The sequence below is a fragment of the Halichoerus grypus genome, chromosome 6, assembly GCF_964656455.1.
Source record: "Halichoerus grypus chromosome 6, mHalGry1.hap1.1, whole genome shotgun sequence".
In the NCBI taxonomy this organism is placed as follows: domain Eukaryota; kingdom Metazoa; phylum Chordata; class Mammalia; order Carnivora; family Phocidae; genus Halichoerus; species Halichoerus grypus.
In genome coordinates, this window is record NC_135717.1 from 99,553,741 (window position 1) to 99,568,962 (window position 15,222).

The following is a 15,222-nucleotide window of genomic DNA, read 5'->3' on the forward strand; positions in this document are numbered from 1 at the left end:
CTTGTTGGGGGAAATAGGAGATGAGATAGAAGTGGGTGAAACGAAAAGGGAAGGTTTTTTTTTTTTTTTTAAAGATTTTGTTTATTTGACAGAGAGAGAGAGACACTGACAGTGGGAACACAAGCAGGGGGAGTGGCAGAAGCCGGCTTCCCCCTGAGCAAGGAGCCCGATGCAGGGCTCGATCCCAGGACCCCGGGATCACGACCTGAGCTGAAGGCAGACGCCTAACGACTGAGCCACCCAGGTCCCCCTGAAAAGGGAAGGTTTAAGCCTTCATGCCTGTTTCCTGTCATGGGGAGTCCCTGGCGACTCTTTAGTACACGATTGTGCTGGCAGTGTGGCGGGCGCTTGGGGAAAGGAAGACTGGACAAAGGCCACTCAGCAGATTCTTGCAATAATGCAGGTGAGAGATGATAATGCTTGAAACTAGGACAATGATTGTGGGAATGGAGAGGACGGTTTGGATTTCAACAGCCATTTATTGAGTGCTTACTGAGTGCCAGGTATTGTGCTTGGTACTGAGCATACCCTGATAATGATGCTGCTGCCTCTTGCCTGGAAGAAGCTCATTCACCAGGGGACAAAGGTTACCTCACCTGGCAGAGCCAGTGAAGAGCTGAAGCGTCTGGGAGCTTCAAGCCCTGGTCACATATGCTGTGTATTCCATCACAGGTGGAATTCGGAGGGTCTCACTCAGTTCTACGCGGGGTCAGGAGCCATCTGAGAGCTGACATACAACCTGTTTTGAAACTTGCTCCTTCTACAGGGCTATTGCAGCTTGTTCTCTTTAACTCAGGGGTTGGAGAAATAATCAGAATATTTTTTAATTTCAAAGGAGGTATTTAAGTAAATAATGTTTTTAACGTAATAAGTTGCAATCATTTAGAATAAGATGAAATTGATATTAACTCTCTTGTTAGGGGGACTCAATTAATGCTTTAATATCATATAATTTTATTGTGACAATAAAATTCAATCAAACCACTCTAAGTCTTTTCCCATTTGCAAGTATGGGCTGCTAACTGCCTTTGACTTCTTACCACTTGCTGACATCTCCATGTCATGCAGTACCCGGAATATAGCAGGTGCTTAGGAAGTGTTGAGGAAATGGATTCATAATATGGAAAAGGACACTTTGAGAGGGACTGTGCTGTGACCTTTGGTGAGATGATCAAGCTAAAGTGCTTGCCAGAGATGTTCATTCATTCATCCAGCTAATATTTATTGAGAATTGATACACGTTTCTTTATAAAAGACAAATAAATATTTACTTATTTCCAGCCAGGTACCATTCTTGGCATTGGACAAACAGCAATGAGCAAAGTCCCTGTTCATCCTGGTGAGTCAGACAAGCAGTAAGCAAATTATGTGTGTGTGTGTATGTGTGTGTGTACATATACACACACACTATGTCAGGGGTGATATGTGCTGTGAAAAAAAAATAGTCAAAATAAAGAATGATGGGGGGAACTAGTATTTTATATAAGGTCTTTGGGCTGCTCAGTGAGGGCCTCTCTCAAAAAGTGGCATTTGAGCAGACATCTATAAAAAGGTGGGAATTGGGGGGGTTTGGAATCAGCTATCCAAACATCTAGGGCTGAGTGTTGCAGGCAGATTGACGAGCAAGTACAAATATTCTGGTAAGGATCAAGCTTGCCCTCTTGGAAGACCAGACAAGTGTGGATCCAGGGGGTGAGGGAAGGGGAAAAGGGATAGGAAAGAGGGTGTGCGCATTGATGGGACTAGAGATTTATTACTTTCACCTGGCATTTTTCGTAAGTGCCAAGTTAAAAAAAAAAAAAAATCCAGTGCAGAGGGATACTGATCACGAGTTTTGAGCACCATAATGGGTGATGAATTTGTCAATATGGATCACTGCCGTATCCCCAATGCCTGGCACATAGTAAGAGCTCAGTATAAATTTGTTGAGTGCATGTTTGAAGTCTATCTTTGCTTTTTCAACTTTCAGGATATTATTAACTATGCCGTCTCGGACATTATGCATACCTATCATTAAAAGGCCAGCAACAAACAATGAATTCGTCTTGTGCTTTGTGAACGTCTCTTAGCTTACAGCAGTCTGTCTCCAGGGTGGCACTGACTGTGCCCTTTACACTGGACAGTACACAACCTTTCTATGATGTCTTTGCAAATACTGGCACCTGACCTGTCCAAATATTACTGGCAACGCCGGAGATCGCTTTCCATCACAAGACCAAAACCATATTTGCAGGAGGCAGTGGTGCTTCCCTACTTTTGTTACACTGCTGGGTATTCTCGGTTATCTAAAGGGCATCCTGAAGTCCAAATTCCTCCACGCTACTCATTTTAGATTATTTATAAACATGCATGTTTCTAGAAGTTTTACAAAATCAACGCGAACACTTCGAAAAGTGGAAGTGTGCGATTTAATCACTTTTTGTAGAATATAACTTAAAAAGAAAAGCCATCCCTCAGCCCCTGACTACATTAATTTCCTTCACTTCACCGCACCATGCACTTTACCGCACCACTGGTGCCACAAAATCACTTTTTTTACTGTACACCCTGCACGGAAAGTCCCAATGTATTTTATCACAATTAACTAAATCCCCTAGCGCTTAATCAGTGGGAATTCAATTTGCAAAACAGACCAACGAAAGATGCAATGCCTCCACCAGCCTGGTTTGCCCAGATATCTGGTCTAGCACTCTCCCCAGTCCCACCGACCGCCCGGGGTTTCTCCAGCAAGACGTGGCCCGGGAACCAGGGCAGGACGCGGTCTGGCTCTAGTCCCGGCGCGGCCGGGTGTGTCCGCCACCTTCCTTCCCCCCAACCCCCGCCCCCGCGCCCGGCACTTCACTTCCCCCGGCCGCGGCCAGCCCAGGCTTGAAGTCCCCGCCCCAAGGCCCTCCCCGGGAGGCTGTCGACCTTCCTCTAACCCGCGCCCAGGAGGGCAGCTCGGAAACTGCTGTGTCAGAATGGTTCGAGGAGCCCGGAGTCCGAGCCAGCTTTAATTTGGGAGGAATGACTACCTAGGGCTGGCCCGCTAGGACTCAGCAGGGAAGACTGTGTCGCAGCTGTTGGGAGGGCGCGTCCTCAACCCCACCCGGCCGCGGCGCCCTCGGCCCTGCAATCCTTCACCGGACCCGCAGGCCTCCAGCTCCGGGGTCGCCCGCGTCTGCAAGAGGGGGGCGGCGGGCGTGGGGGCTAGTGCGCACGCGCGGAAAGCAGCAAGCGGGCGTCTCCCCGCCCCCGCCCCGCCCCCTCTCACGTGCCGCGCAGCGTGCGCCCGGGCATGTGCGGGCGCACGTGACAGCGCCGCGTCCGGCTCCGGCTCCCTCACCCCGTGCGGCTGTACTTTGAACCCCGGCGTGGGAGGGGGAAGGGAGGGTGGGGAGGGAAGGCGGCCGGGAGGGGACCGGAGGGGGAGGCCGGCCTCCGGGAGAATGATATCATCCGCAGATTTATCGCTAGGCAACCTAAGAATGCTTCTCTCTTTCCAATGCTAGAGCTCCTTGAAGATCTCAAGGCTGATGACATTATTCCCCCCTGCTTTAATTCTCCACCAAGCAGCGCTCGTGTGGCGAACTAAGGAGCTAGAGTCGGTTTACCAGTTTTTAAATGAGTACGTTTCAAACACAGAGCTCAGAAATAGATCCATCATCGTGCCCACTTGCGTCTGCAGAGCTCTCCAGGGGTGCGGGCATATAGTCAGGTTTCTTCACCTGTTCGGTCACATGAGGATCAGCCGGCTAGCTACAGTACAGCTATGCAGATGAGCCTTGTTCAACATAATATATACTCGAAAACCAAGCCCTGCTTAAGGTATCATAGAGAAGCCGGTGTCTTTAAAATGTGGTGTTACAGGATATTTTCTGACTCCCTAAGTAACTGAGGTCTACAGGAATTGGATGCAGGTTGAAGTTCCATTGTGAAAACTAATTTTCTAAACACGATGCTGAACCTGCAAAGCCTCATATGGAAGCAAAGTTTATTACAAGGCTATGCGGTGGATACTCAATACTTAAGTTGTGAAGCATTTGATATTCTAGGTATACACATGTGCACACCAATATGTAAAAGACTTCAAATTGAAACTGTAGCTAAAGTTTACAGCACCCTAAAAATATCCCATGTAAAAACTGTAGCAAATCGCCCTCTTTCCTACTTCCTCAATTCTAAATGTTCCTTCTGTCCAGATTCATAGTTTGCTTTGATTGCTTCTTTCATGGAGCGTCTTTAGAGTTCAACCAGAGCCACATAGGTAGGAGGGGTAGAGGCAGAGGTGGAGAGCTCACCAGATCATGTGGGGACTTCCAAACAAAAGAGGGCACATTTCTGGGTGTCTCCAAATTGAGTAAACAGCAGAATTGTACGGTTCTTTGTAGGGGACCTTGAATATTGTGTCTCCAGAATTTCTGTATCTTCAATTATTGCATGCTCTATGCCATGTTTTAGAAAGCAAACCATTACCCGACAATCTTTCCTTTCTCCACCAACAACACATACTCTGCCTCTTAGGATCTCACAGGGTTGAGCTCAACTCATGTCATGAGCAAAGGTCAGACTGTCCCCTCCTCATTGTTATTGTTATGGGGTAATAACATAAAGAGCAGTGGACTCAGAACTAAAAAATCTGGTTCCAGTCCTGATTCTGCTGCTTACTCAGCTACGTGACCTTGGACTAGTTGCTTGCTTCAGCTTCCTCCTGGAGGTTTTAATAAATAGACCTTAGGATTCCTTGTTTCCCTCTAGAACTGCTCTCTCTCTCATTTCCCCTTTAGGTACTAAGTGAAGAACTTGGATCATCATGCCTTTTCTTTTTTTTTTTTTTTTTAAAGATTTTATTTATTTATTTGACTGAGAGAGACACAGCGAGAGAGGGAACATAAGCAGGGGAGTGGGAGAAGGAGAAGCAGGCTTCCTGCAGAGCAGGGAGCTGGATGCGGGGCTCGATCCCAGGACCCTGGGATCATGACCTGAGCCGAAGGCAGACGCTTAACGACTGAGCCACCCAGGTGCCCCATCATGCCTTTTCTTGAAGGGAAAGAAATCACCCTTAGTTTCTTCTGTAAGACAGATAGATGGTTGAGGTGAGATCAAACTCCTTGTGAGGTTCTAGCCCCTCTCCTCACCTTCTGCATTAGAAATTATCATGCTATAAATGCTGGCCTTTGCAGTAGGAAACACCATGACCCCTCAGTCCCAGCTCATGGTTCAGGTTCCCAGGAGGAGATGATGGTGAGAGCCATCATACAGCTGTCAAGTTCTAAAGAGACTGAGAAATCAGGAAATCAGTGCTCAGACATTAGTCAAATATAGCCAATTAAACTCCTGGTGCTCAGCACAGGACCAGAGTATATCAGAACCTTCTCCTTGGAGATGGCCCCATGGACTCCTTCCCTTGTTTATTCTGTGAAACCCAGCTACAACTCTAGGCCTCTGACCCGGGCAGATGAAGGTAGCACCCCTCACCCCCTAGTATTGTATTCACCTTTGTATAGCCCTTAGTATGTTGCATTGTAATTTATTTTGGTGTGGGTGTCACCCCCACTAGACTTTGAGATCTTCAGAGATGATTAATCTTTGGTTATCCAGCACTATCACAGCAAAACCCATACCTGTATCCCCATACCCACTGTTTGTTGACTTTATAGGCTCACAGAGAAAAGGCGTGTGTTACAATCAGTAGGGAGTCTGAAACCTCTTACCGGAAGCTTTCTGATGGGTGTGTCTAAATTCAGAGGCAGCATCTGGACCTACATACCTCCCTCCCAGTTCTCCAGAATGGTTTGGCTGGACCTGCCACCCAATATTTCCAAAACTCAGAAGTGGAAGAAATTATACACCAGAAGCACGGCCAGGGTCATCCATGAATCAAAATGCTGTATCAGTTTTCACATAATGGCCCTTGTTCACCTATTCCTATCAATCTGGGAGAAAGAAGTGTTGATCAAATAAAATAATTTGTTTCGGTTGTGGAAATGTCTGTATTTTGTGGTTAGTTGTGGAATAAAGCCATTAGAAAGCTGCTTTTTTATGTAATGAGATGATCAAAAAATATATAAACTATCTGAGGGCTTTTGAATAAGTGTTCTGATAGGGAACATTGCTGAGAATGTGCAAAGTAAAAGAAATGAAGAAAAAAAAGGTTGTGGGAGAAACATGTTACTGATTCTACGACCTCACACAATTTAGCAAAGTGCCCCTCAGGTACTTCTGTTAGAGCCTATTTATTCTAATTTTAGACACATTTCAAATGGGTGTGGTTTTGGTTAAATGGTTTCCCAGGCCACAGTAAGTCAGAGATAGCAAATTAGATAAGAGTTGGAGGCAGGCACTCTGACACATCAAGAAGTGACATCCGGCAGCCTGATCAAGAGTAAAAATACTGAAAAACCTATAAAAAGCAGATATAAGAACTCAAAAATAATTTAGCGCAGATGCCAGATGAATGCATAGTGCAAAAGTGATGTTTATCGTGTTGACCCTGATTTATTGAGAATAGATAACTACGGAGAGGGTATTTATTTCTAGGACATGTGTAAGACACTTTAGAGGACACGTGTAATATTTTGGTAAGCTTTCCACTAAAAGAATGTAAGGAAAAAAAGAAAAGATAAACAATATTGGCACTTGAACATAGAAGCTTCAGTTTTCTGAATCATTGTTTCGTGGGGCACATATCATTCCCTGAGGCCAGATAACTTGGGCATCACTGAATTCAGAATTTTAAAATATCAACTTTTTAAAAAAAGTTATAGTTTTACATTTGTTTGGAGTTTCCAATACTGAATCACTGAACTAGTGCAAGCAACCCAATTATAAGACAACTGTCCAACTCCTTTCTAGGAGCCTATTTTTAAAGTACACGCTGAACATGTTTTTCAGTATAAATCTCATCCTGTCACAGGAAATGTGTGATAATTTTCTGTGTAAATCTTCTAGTAAATTCTATGAAAAACTAGGACTTCCACTGGACTTTAGCCTACACTGTATATCCATTTTGAGCTGATGTAAAGCAACACAGAACAATGGGTATTGATCTGAGATTAAGAATTTTTGTTTAATGAAAAACATCAGATTGCCATCTGAAGTAAAAGACTATTATCACAATAGTACAGCCAGCTTTCGGCATTATAATGGCCTTGATCGGTTCATGAGGGCTCTGTTCATTTCTATCTAAAGGCCTTAGTATGTTTGCCCAGCCTTGTTTTCTAAGGATCTCAGAACTGGCAATCACCTTCCATGGAGAGCTTCAAAATTGACCTGTGACATATTCAGAAATAGGCTGAGGCTTCTTTTACCTACTTTTGAACAAATCTCAGATGATGAGCAATAACCAGACTTATGGCCTGCATGGCCAATAACAGAGAACTAAATGAAAAATAGTTTTCACCATGATAGGAACTAAAACTCCAGTCATACTTTAAATAGCTATTAAAAATGTAGTTTCTAGTGCCTTAGCTCTTTGTGCAGAAAAGGCCACTTATCAACTCAATATAACGTTTGCTGAGAAATATATGTATGCAAAATCAAGTGGCATAATACTACACATATACTATATGTATAAAAGCAGCACTAACCCACGATTCATATTTGTCTTAAGTTGAAAAATCACATATATTACAACACATTTTGGTTAAAATTTCACCACTGCAGGTATAGGACCATCCTTAGTGAATCAATACTGGAGTCATTACTCCAGTGTTTTAATTCATGACATAATCAATTACCAAAATAACAATTTTCAGATGCCACATAGAAAATATTATTTTGCAGTTCTGTTCTCACTAACTTTATCTTATTACTATGTAAGTATATAGGCATTTGGACTAAATAACTGACCTGTAAAATCTGGCCCCACCCTAAGGTTTTTTACTTTATTATACCAAATTATACAAATGCTAAAACATTTATGGTTCTCTGATTTACTTTGAATCTTTTTTGGTTGTGAAACTAATATTATTACAATATGGCATTAAAATGTAGCTCAAAATATTTAAGATACTACTTTTTCCCATTATTCTGATTTAGACAATATTTTTCTAAGTTCAGTACATTACAATGCTCAAAAATCCTACATAGTTTTCTAATGGTAATTTTTATTTCCTTTGTTCTTGTGCTTTATTTATGACGTTTCATGAATGCTGCCCAATCAAATTCAGTTTATGTGGTTGAAGATGCTGCAGTGGGAGGTAGTTTACTGACTGGGGGAGACAGTAGATCTGGCCTTTTGTGCTGGCTCCGGGTAGCTGTTTATCTGATGTTAGGAGGATATATGATATCTCTGGGCTTCATATTATAAAATGCAGGGGGCTGGACAAACTGATCTCTGAGGTTCCTTTGGCTCCACATTCTAGGACTTGTAGTTTGGTTGCAGTAAGTCAGCAGAGGGAGCACTTTTTCTACGTCTCATAAATTTTGACTATTATTTCAACACCTTTCAAAAATCAAGGGGTTTGTGAAGAACGTTATTGAAACTAAAAATTGACAATCCTTCACATATCGGATCACAAATTTGGTTATGAATCTGAGAAAAGTCTACAACTAATTCTTTCTTTTCCTTGAATTCCATGATTAAGTCCCACAAGAGAATTCTTTTTATAAAGGTTAAGGAGCTAAAAATATAAGGAGAAGTTAAGCACCCCTAAGTGGCACTGTATTTATACTGGACCCAGTGAAGGAGAAATGCCAGACCATACAAAAGTCTATCTGGAGTCAAGATGAGAAGTGAAAAATTCATCAGTCAAAAACATTAGTAAATTTGGTCTAACATAAACAGACCACGCAAGTGATTGGTAGGGTTTTCTTTTGCACTTTTCATTGAGATACATTGGAAACAAGTAGGTAGACACGGCCAGAGCTTGGAGGCTTGTAAGAAACTGGAAACGTGTGATATCAAGCCAATGACAAAGTACATCTGAGAACGTTAATAACTTTCATCCCTAAGTTCATAGATACCTTAAAACTAATTGAGCATTATGTCTTTTTAATTAGTAGACAATCTCATATCGTATATTAAAGTTTTTATTCCTTAGTAAGAATTTTAAAATCACAAAATAGTGTGGCAATATTTAGGTAATAGAATTTATGGAGGGCTGAAAATACTAGAATATAAAGATAATTTCTCATTTATCTTCACATACTAAAATTTTCTAAACCAGCTGGTTTCTTGCAGACAGTATTTATTTATTTTTTTAAATAATTTAAGACAGCATAAGCTTGTACCAAGCATAAGCATTGTAACAAAAGTGCAACTTTCAGCAAATCCTCCCCAAAAGATATTTTAACTCAAAATATCATTAGCACATAGTCTCTCCCTACAAAAATAGCATGTCAGACATCATTAATCGGATGTATTAACAACTATGTACATAAGAGCCACCTTGTAGGCTACGATTTAACGTTGTTTAAACACAGCGTTTGAGGCAAACAAAGCAACAGCAGCGGCAAATGCACCAAACTGACTAAAAGACCCAGATATTTTCTTCGCTTATAGTCAGACTGTTGTGTCTCACCCCTTACATAACATTCAAGTGAGATTTCTCACAGTGCTACCTTGGCAACAAACTAAAAATATCTAGACAAGGTCTTGGTTTAAGCCTTATTAAAAAAGCTTTCTTTGTGATTATCTGGTATCTGGTTTGGTCTCCAGAAAATACATAGACTTGGAGATAGGAAGGCCTCACAGGGCTTCATTCCACATCTTTACAGCTTTTCCAACCAAAACTGACCAGTTTAATGCTTTCCTCCCCTTTTGTTATTTAACAGAATATAGGATAAATCATTGTGGATTTGTTTTCTTTGTTTTTAAGTTCAGTGCGCATTCCTTTTTTACAGCAAGATTATAAAAACTTAGGAATATGGTGAATTAAATAATGACAAGGTGGGAATAGATGTACTATATATATATATAGTACTATATATATGAATGAAATTAAGACACGTCAATTGATTCACGGTCAATTTCTCCATAAAGTGCTAGTAAGTGTACCAAGAATGATTCTGGCCTTCCTCATCCATCTCCTTCCCTGACTCAGTTCTGACAACGGCCCAACTCCGAGTCTCTTTAAACAAGAGCAAGTTACTAAGGGATACCATTCAAACCACTTCAGAATAGGTTGCAACGTAAGTGACTGCATTTTCACTTCTTCCTCTTTGAAAAATATATGCCTTTAAAAAAAGCTGAACATTATAAAATACTGAAGAGTAAATTCAATTCTAAAAGATCCTCATTCTGGTTGTGGAAAGCCTCCTGAAGCCGGTGGGACAGCTCTGCGACAGGCAGATAATAACTACCTGCTGGCTGTTGGAGGTCAACTCCTCGGCCACCTTTCCCCTACCTTGGTTCAGTCAGCTCACCCACAGAGCAGACCCTTCTTCCTCCAGAATTAGGTTCTGTATTTTAAAAGATAATGGAACATGGCCTAAAGGAAGGCAAAACTTATTTGGGCGAATTTTTTAAAGAAGAAAGTATCAATATCGCAGAGGTTCTTTTAGAGCTGGTGGGGGAAGAAAGGGACGTTAGTGTGCGGAGGGTGGGGTGGTGAGGGATGAGCAAAACAGGAACTCCAAATGTACACGAAACACCTGTGTTGTTTTAAAAGCCTGTCGTGCATCTATTACACTTCCTCCCTTAAAAACGTTAAGGGTGTTTTAACTTATTAATATTATTATTCCGCGTGAACCCTCGTCCTGTCTAAGAAAGGGGGCGAAGATTCAGTGGGTTTCCTTTCCTGGCTGCGAGGGATCTTCCTGAGCAGGGCTCTCCGGGTTCCCGGGCTCGCGGGCGCCGGCGAAGGACAGGTGGGTGCGGCCGTGCGGGTGCGGGGGGTGCAGCGCCCCAGGGGGCGCCACCTCGTGCGGCAAGAGGGTCGCGGCGGCGGCGCTGGCCTTCTCGGGAGGGGGCGACAACACCGAGGACAGGCAGGGGAAGGCAGCGGCGGCGGCGGCTGCGGCGGCGGCTGCGGCGGCGGCCGCCGGCGCGGGGATGCCGGGGTACAGCAGTGGGAACGGGGCGGCGGCCGCCGCCGGGTACAGGTACTTCTCCAGGCCGCTCTTGTCCAGGAAGGGCTGCACGTAGGCGGCGGCCGCCGAAGGCGAGAGGAAGTAGAAGGGCAGGCAGAAGGGGGCCGCGGCGGCCGCGGCGGCGGCGGGCTGCGCGAAGGGCGCGCCCCCGCCTCCGCCGAACGCCACCAGCGAGCTGAGCAGGGCCGCGTCGGGTCTCAGCAGCGCTGCCGCGGCGGCCGGGTCCGGCCCCAGGAGCGCGGCCGCCGCCGCCGCCGCGCCGCCCCCCAGGCCGCCGCCGCCGCCGCGGGAATCCAGCTTCATCCTCTTGGGCGCCGGCGAATCCTCCCCGGGGGGCTCCTGCTTGATGGTGACGCGGCCCGCCCCGGAGCCTTTGCCCTTCTCGCGGTCCGGCCTCGCCTCGGCCTCGCCGCCGTAGCCGCTGTCGGTGTCCGTGTCGTTCTCGGCGGCGAGCTCGGCGCTGGGCTGAGTCCGCTGGATGACCGGCACGCAGTGGGCGAGGGGCTCAAGCTTCTGCCCGGCGCGCTCCAGGCAGGGGGCGGCCGCGGACCCTGGGGCGGCGGCCGAGGGCGCGCCGGTGCCTTTGCTCAGAGGGACCTGTTGAGTCAACAGCTGGGGGGTGGGCAAGAACTGGGTGGCCACGGCGTGCAAGTGGTTGATCAGCTGGACACACCGCTGCTCTCTGGGCGTCCAGCTCTCAAACCGGGAGAGGTATTGCAAGACTTCTTTGGCGCATGTTTGAAATCCCGAGTGGAACGCATCCAAGTCGGACTGAATGGGCGATTTCAGAGATCGCTCCCCTAGGATGAGGAAGGGGGTGGGGGTGGGGGCAGAGGAATGGAGGCAAGAAGAAAAATACCGACGTTAAAACATCTGCTTATCACGTGGGCCCTACATTGACTAAAGTGATCTCGGTTTTTCCTCTGTATTCGGGTGATATAATCCACCGGTTGCCGGGGTGAGGGGGTGGGGGGTGGTGGCGGGGGTGGGGAGCAGGGGGGCGCCCTACTCCCAGCTGAAAAACCAAAGTGGAGAGCGCAACCGCCACTTTAAATAAAAATCTGATTCCTCTGAGCTGCTGAAAGCCTCTGGGATGCTTCGGGAAATGGGCACTTTCCAATGAAGGGAAAGTATAAGCAATTTAACAAATGAGAGTGAGCCCGTGGGCCCAAGGAAGGGGGTGGGTGCAGAGTCCTAAACACTGCCCCTCTGTGGGCTGCCCAGCTTCATCAGGGTGGGTTGGCCTCCCTGAACTGACTTACCATTCTGTAAAGCAATTATCTTCTGATGCTGCTGCTCGGTTAAGGCTGTTAAAGCTTTTAAATGTTTCAAAGTTAATTCCAAGACTACCGCTTTCTCCAGATGCCCCAGAGTCTGCAGTGGTGCAAAAGAGAAGGGGGCACTTGGTTACTTAAAAACACACATTTGGCTTGATTGGCTCTCCACTCAGCACAGCAACTTAAGCAAACATTCTGAAAGAAGTGCTATTCCTATACTTCTTGAGCTTTCCAGAAGACGGGTTATACATGATTTCTTGCCTTCAGTTGTGAGCACCTACTCTTGAGTTTGTGGGAAACTCTACACTACAGCACAAGTTGTAAGGCATATGATATTTACATTTATTCTTATATCTCTGGGAGTAGTACCAAGCTATTAACACGCCCTTGGAGAGCAGCAAAGAATGAAAATGTGCATCTTACTGTTAACTTCAGATGTTCAGGCAGTAAATCTTTCAGCTGAGCAATGCATTCATTAATTCGATCTCTTCTTTTCTTTTCTATTAATCTGTGCGGTAATTTGTAGGTATCCTTAATATACGACAATCATGGAAGAAAGAAAACAATAAGCTACACATTTATTGGATAAATCAATAACCCCCCCTCAGAAAACCCCCCATATTATGTGATAAACTATGCCCAAGAAACCTTTTCCTCTGGACTGTTCTGAAATGCAATTTGAATTCAGGTGTGATGTTTAATCTCCCCCTGAGAGTATCCAGCAAACCACTTAAAATTCACAGTTGGGGAAGCTCAAGGGCTGGAATATATTTGCGGGCAGAGCTTCGCTGTGAAATCAATGACCCTAATTAACTATCCAGGCAGGTTATGGGGAACATCGGAAACTTACACTTACCTTGCTATCGTCTCGCTTCATGCTCCTTTTGGGCTTACACATATACAAAGAGGAATAGTCCAGTCTGCAAAACAGAAATCAGCATCAGGCACCCATTCGGGGAGGGGCACTGCCCTTGCCCGCTCCATACCACTTTCTGGAGAAGAAAAAAAATCACTCTGAAGCCTAGACAGATATTCGCAAGGGTGCGTGCACCTTACCCTATAAAATCTCTATGTTCCAGTAACTGTCTCTCTTGCAAATGAGGAATTCCTTCGTCCATGTTCAACCGCTGTCCGTTTCCTCTGTTTCGATTTTTGGGGTTCTGTTCTATAATCTGTGGGACGATAGCTTTGGGAGATCTTGGGGGTATCCGTGCGTCTCCAGTCTCTCTCTCTCTCTCTCCCTTCTTCAGTGCAGTGTTGAAAGTGTGAAGCAGTTGGTTCCCCCCCCCTCCCACCGCGCTCGCTCTCTCGCACACACGCACACACACGCACGCACACTCGCGCCGGCCCCACTGCGCTGGTAGTTTGCTCTCACTCCGGGCAGTGTTTGGCCACAGGGCACGCGCGTCGCCGGCCAGACCAGCACCCAGCTCACGTGCGGAACGTACCATCCGCGGTCCAGCCCGGAGGGGGGCGGGGGAGGAGGGGCCGGGCCAGGAGGGGGTGTCGGGAGCAGGCTGTGAGGGAAGGCGAAAGGCAGGAGGGGGCGGGGACACCTGATCAGGGCCACCGGAAAGGAAAAACAACTTCGGCCAAGCTATTCATCTTCCCAAAGGCGTTGCAGTCAGCTGGGGGAGGGGGAGGAGGCGCCGGGGGTGCGGGGCAGCCCGGGCTTCCTCGGCTCGGAAATGCTACTCCCTCAGTTCGTCCGTCATTACGGTGCAGGAACGTGAACGTGGCTTTTTGCTTCGCCACCGACTGCACTGGTGGTTTGGACCAGAGAAAGGAAAGAGAGAATTCACGGTGGGTAAACTTCAGTCCCGAAGGAACATTTGGAGACTTGTTTGCTCATCGCTCAGTGGCCTGGGGGGACCCCTTGGCCCCGGTTGGAGGTTGCCCCTTAATGGGGCAACTTGAAATCCGCTCCCTGAAGGATTTAAAATAAATGAAAATGTAGTCACTGGGTCAGAATGTCGCAATCCAAGTGTCTTTCGGCGACACGGTGTCCCTGAGCCACCCAAACTTCCCGCAGCAGCCGGAATTGCGGTGCCACTAATCACAGAAACAGATGACGACGATTGGGGCCTCTGGTGCTCCCAGAGGAACGCGGCAGGAGGGAGGGGGGAGGAGGGGGTGGCACAAGAGGGGCTACAGCGGAAAAGCAATGCAGCATTATCACTCGCTAGCTAAACTCCGTCGCCCCTCATCGCCTCGGGTGCTGCTGCGTGGTTCTCCCCCCCCACCAACCCCCCCGCCCCCCGCGGTGTGATAAGCGACGCCGGGAGTGTGCAGAGCCCACGTTTACTACCGCTGGCACCTCCAAAGCCTCCCTCCTTAATCCTGTCTCAAACGGGTACCAGCACAGGGCCAGCAACGTGATCCGACCTGCCGCTGCTGCCACATCACTGCGCGGGGAACCCGTGCGCGCGCGCGCTCGCCCTGTAGCAGCGGCGCTCGGCGCGGGGAAGCGCCAGCCAGCACGAGCCGGGTTATCTTTCCCCAGAGCCATCCCGGGAGCATGACTCACTGCTAGCGAGAGTTACCAAGAGGTGCCCAGAGATGCGCACTGCCCACACCGCCCGACGCAGCGGGCGACCAGGGGCCTTGGAGGCCGGGGGGGTAGGTGGGTGGGTGGGGAATCTCGTCCTGCGGGACTCCCAGGGCTCCCGCCCCGCTGCTGCCGCCACTCGGCTCTGCTGGGGGAGGAAAGGAGAGAATATATGTTGATTTCTCTTATATAAGTAGATAGATATAAAAATCAAAGGTTTTTCCTTCCTGCAGCAAGAGTAAGGTTCAATTCTCCTGGGTTATCCCCGAAACCTTCCTTATTGCCAGCGGCGCATGAACCAAGGGGAGAAGTACGCCGAAGGAACACGCACAGGGGCGCAGCAGGGACTGGGGCCGTCGCTACGTGTCCCCCCCCCCCACCCCG

At 47.0% G+C, this 15,222-nt stretch overlaps 2 protein-coding genes across 2 annotated transcripts in view; one reads left to right on the forward strand and one right to left on the reverse strand.

The window, feature by feature from the left end:
- Positions 1–7,023: 7,023 nt before the first annotated feature.
- BHLHE41 (basic helix-loop-helix family member e41) lies at positions 7,024–13,866 on the reverse strand. The gene is made up of 5 exons (XM_036080186.2): positions 13,347–13,866; positions 13,147–13,210; positions 12,714–12,821; positions 12,276–12,387; positions 7,024–11,813 (listed from the first exon to the last, which is right to left on the reverse strand). Exons 1-5 carry the CDS (start codon positions 13,739–13,741, stop codon positions 10,705–10,707), a joined length of 1,788 nt encoding a protein of 595 aa, XP_035936079.2. The 5' UTR covers positions 13,742–13,866; the 3' UTR covers positions 7,024–10,704.
- Positions 13,867–13,956: 90 nt separating this feature from the next.
- The window catches only part of SSPN (sarcospan), a 256,373-nt gene continuing 255,107 nt past the window's right edge, over positions 13,957–15,222 (forward strand). Inside the window, exon 1 of the mRNA XM_036080191.2 lies at positions 13,957–14,093. The gene's annotated coding sequence lies outside the window, so the exon portion shown is untranslated. The remainder of the gene's footprint in view (positions 14,094–15,222) is intronic.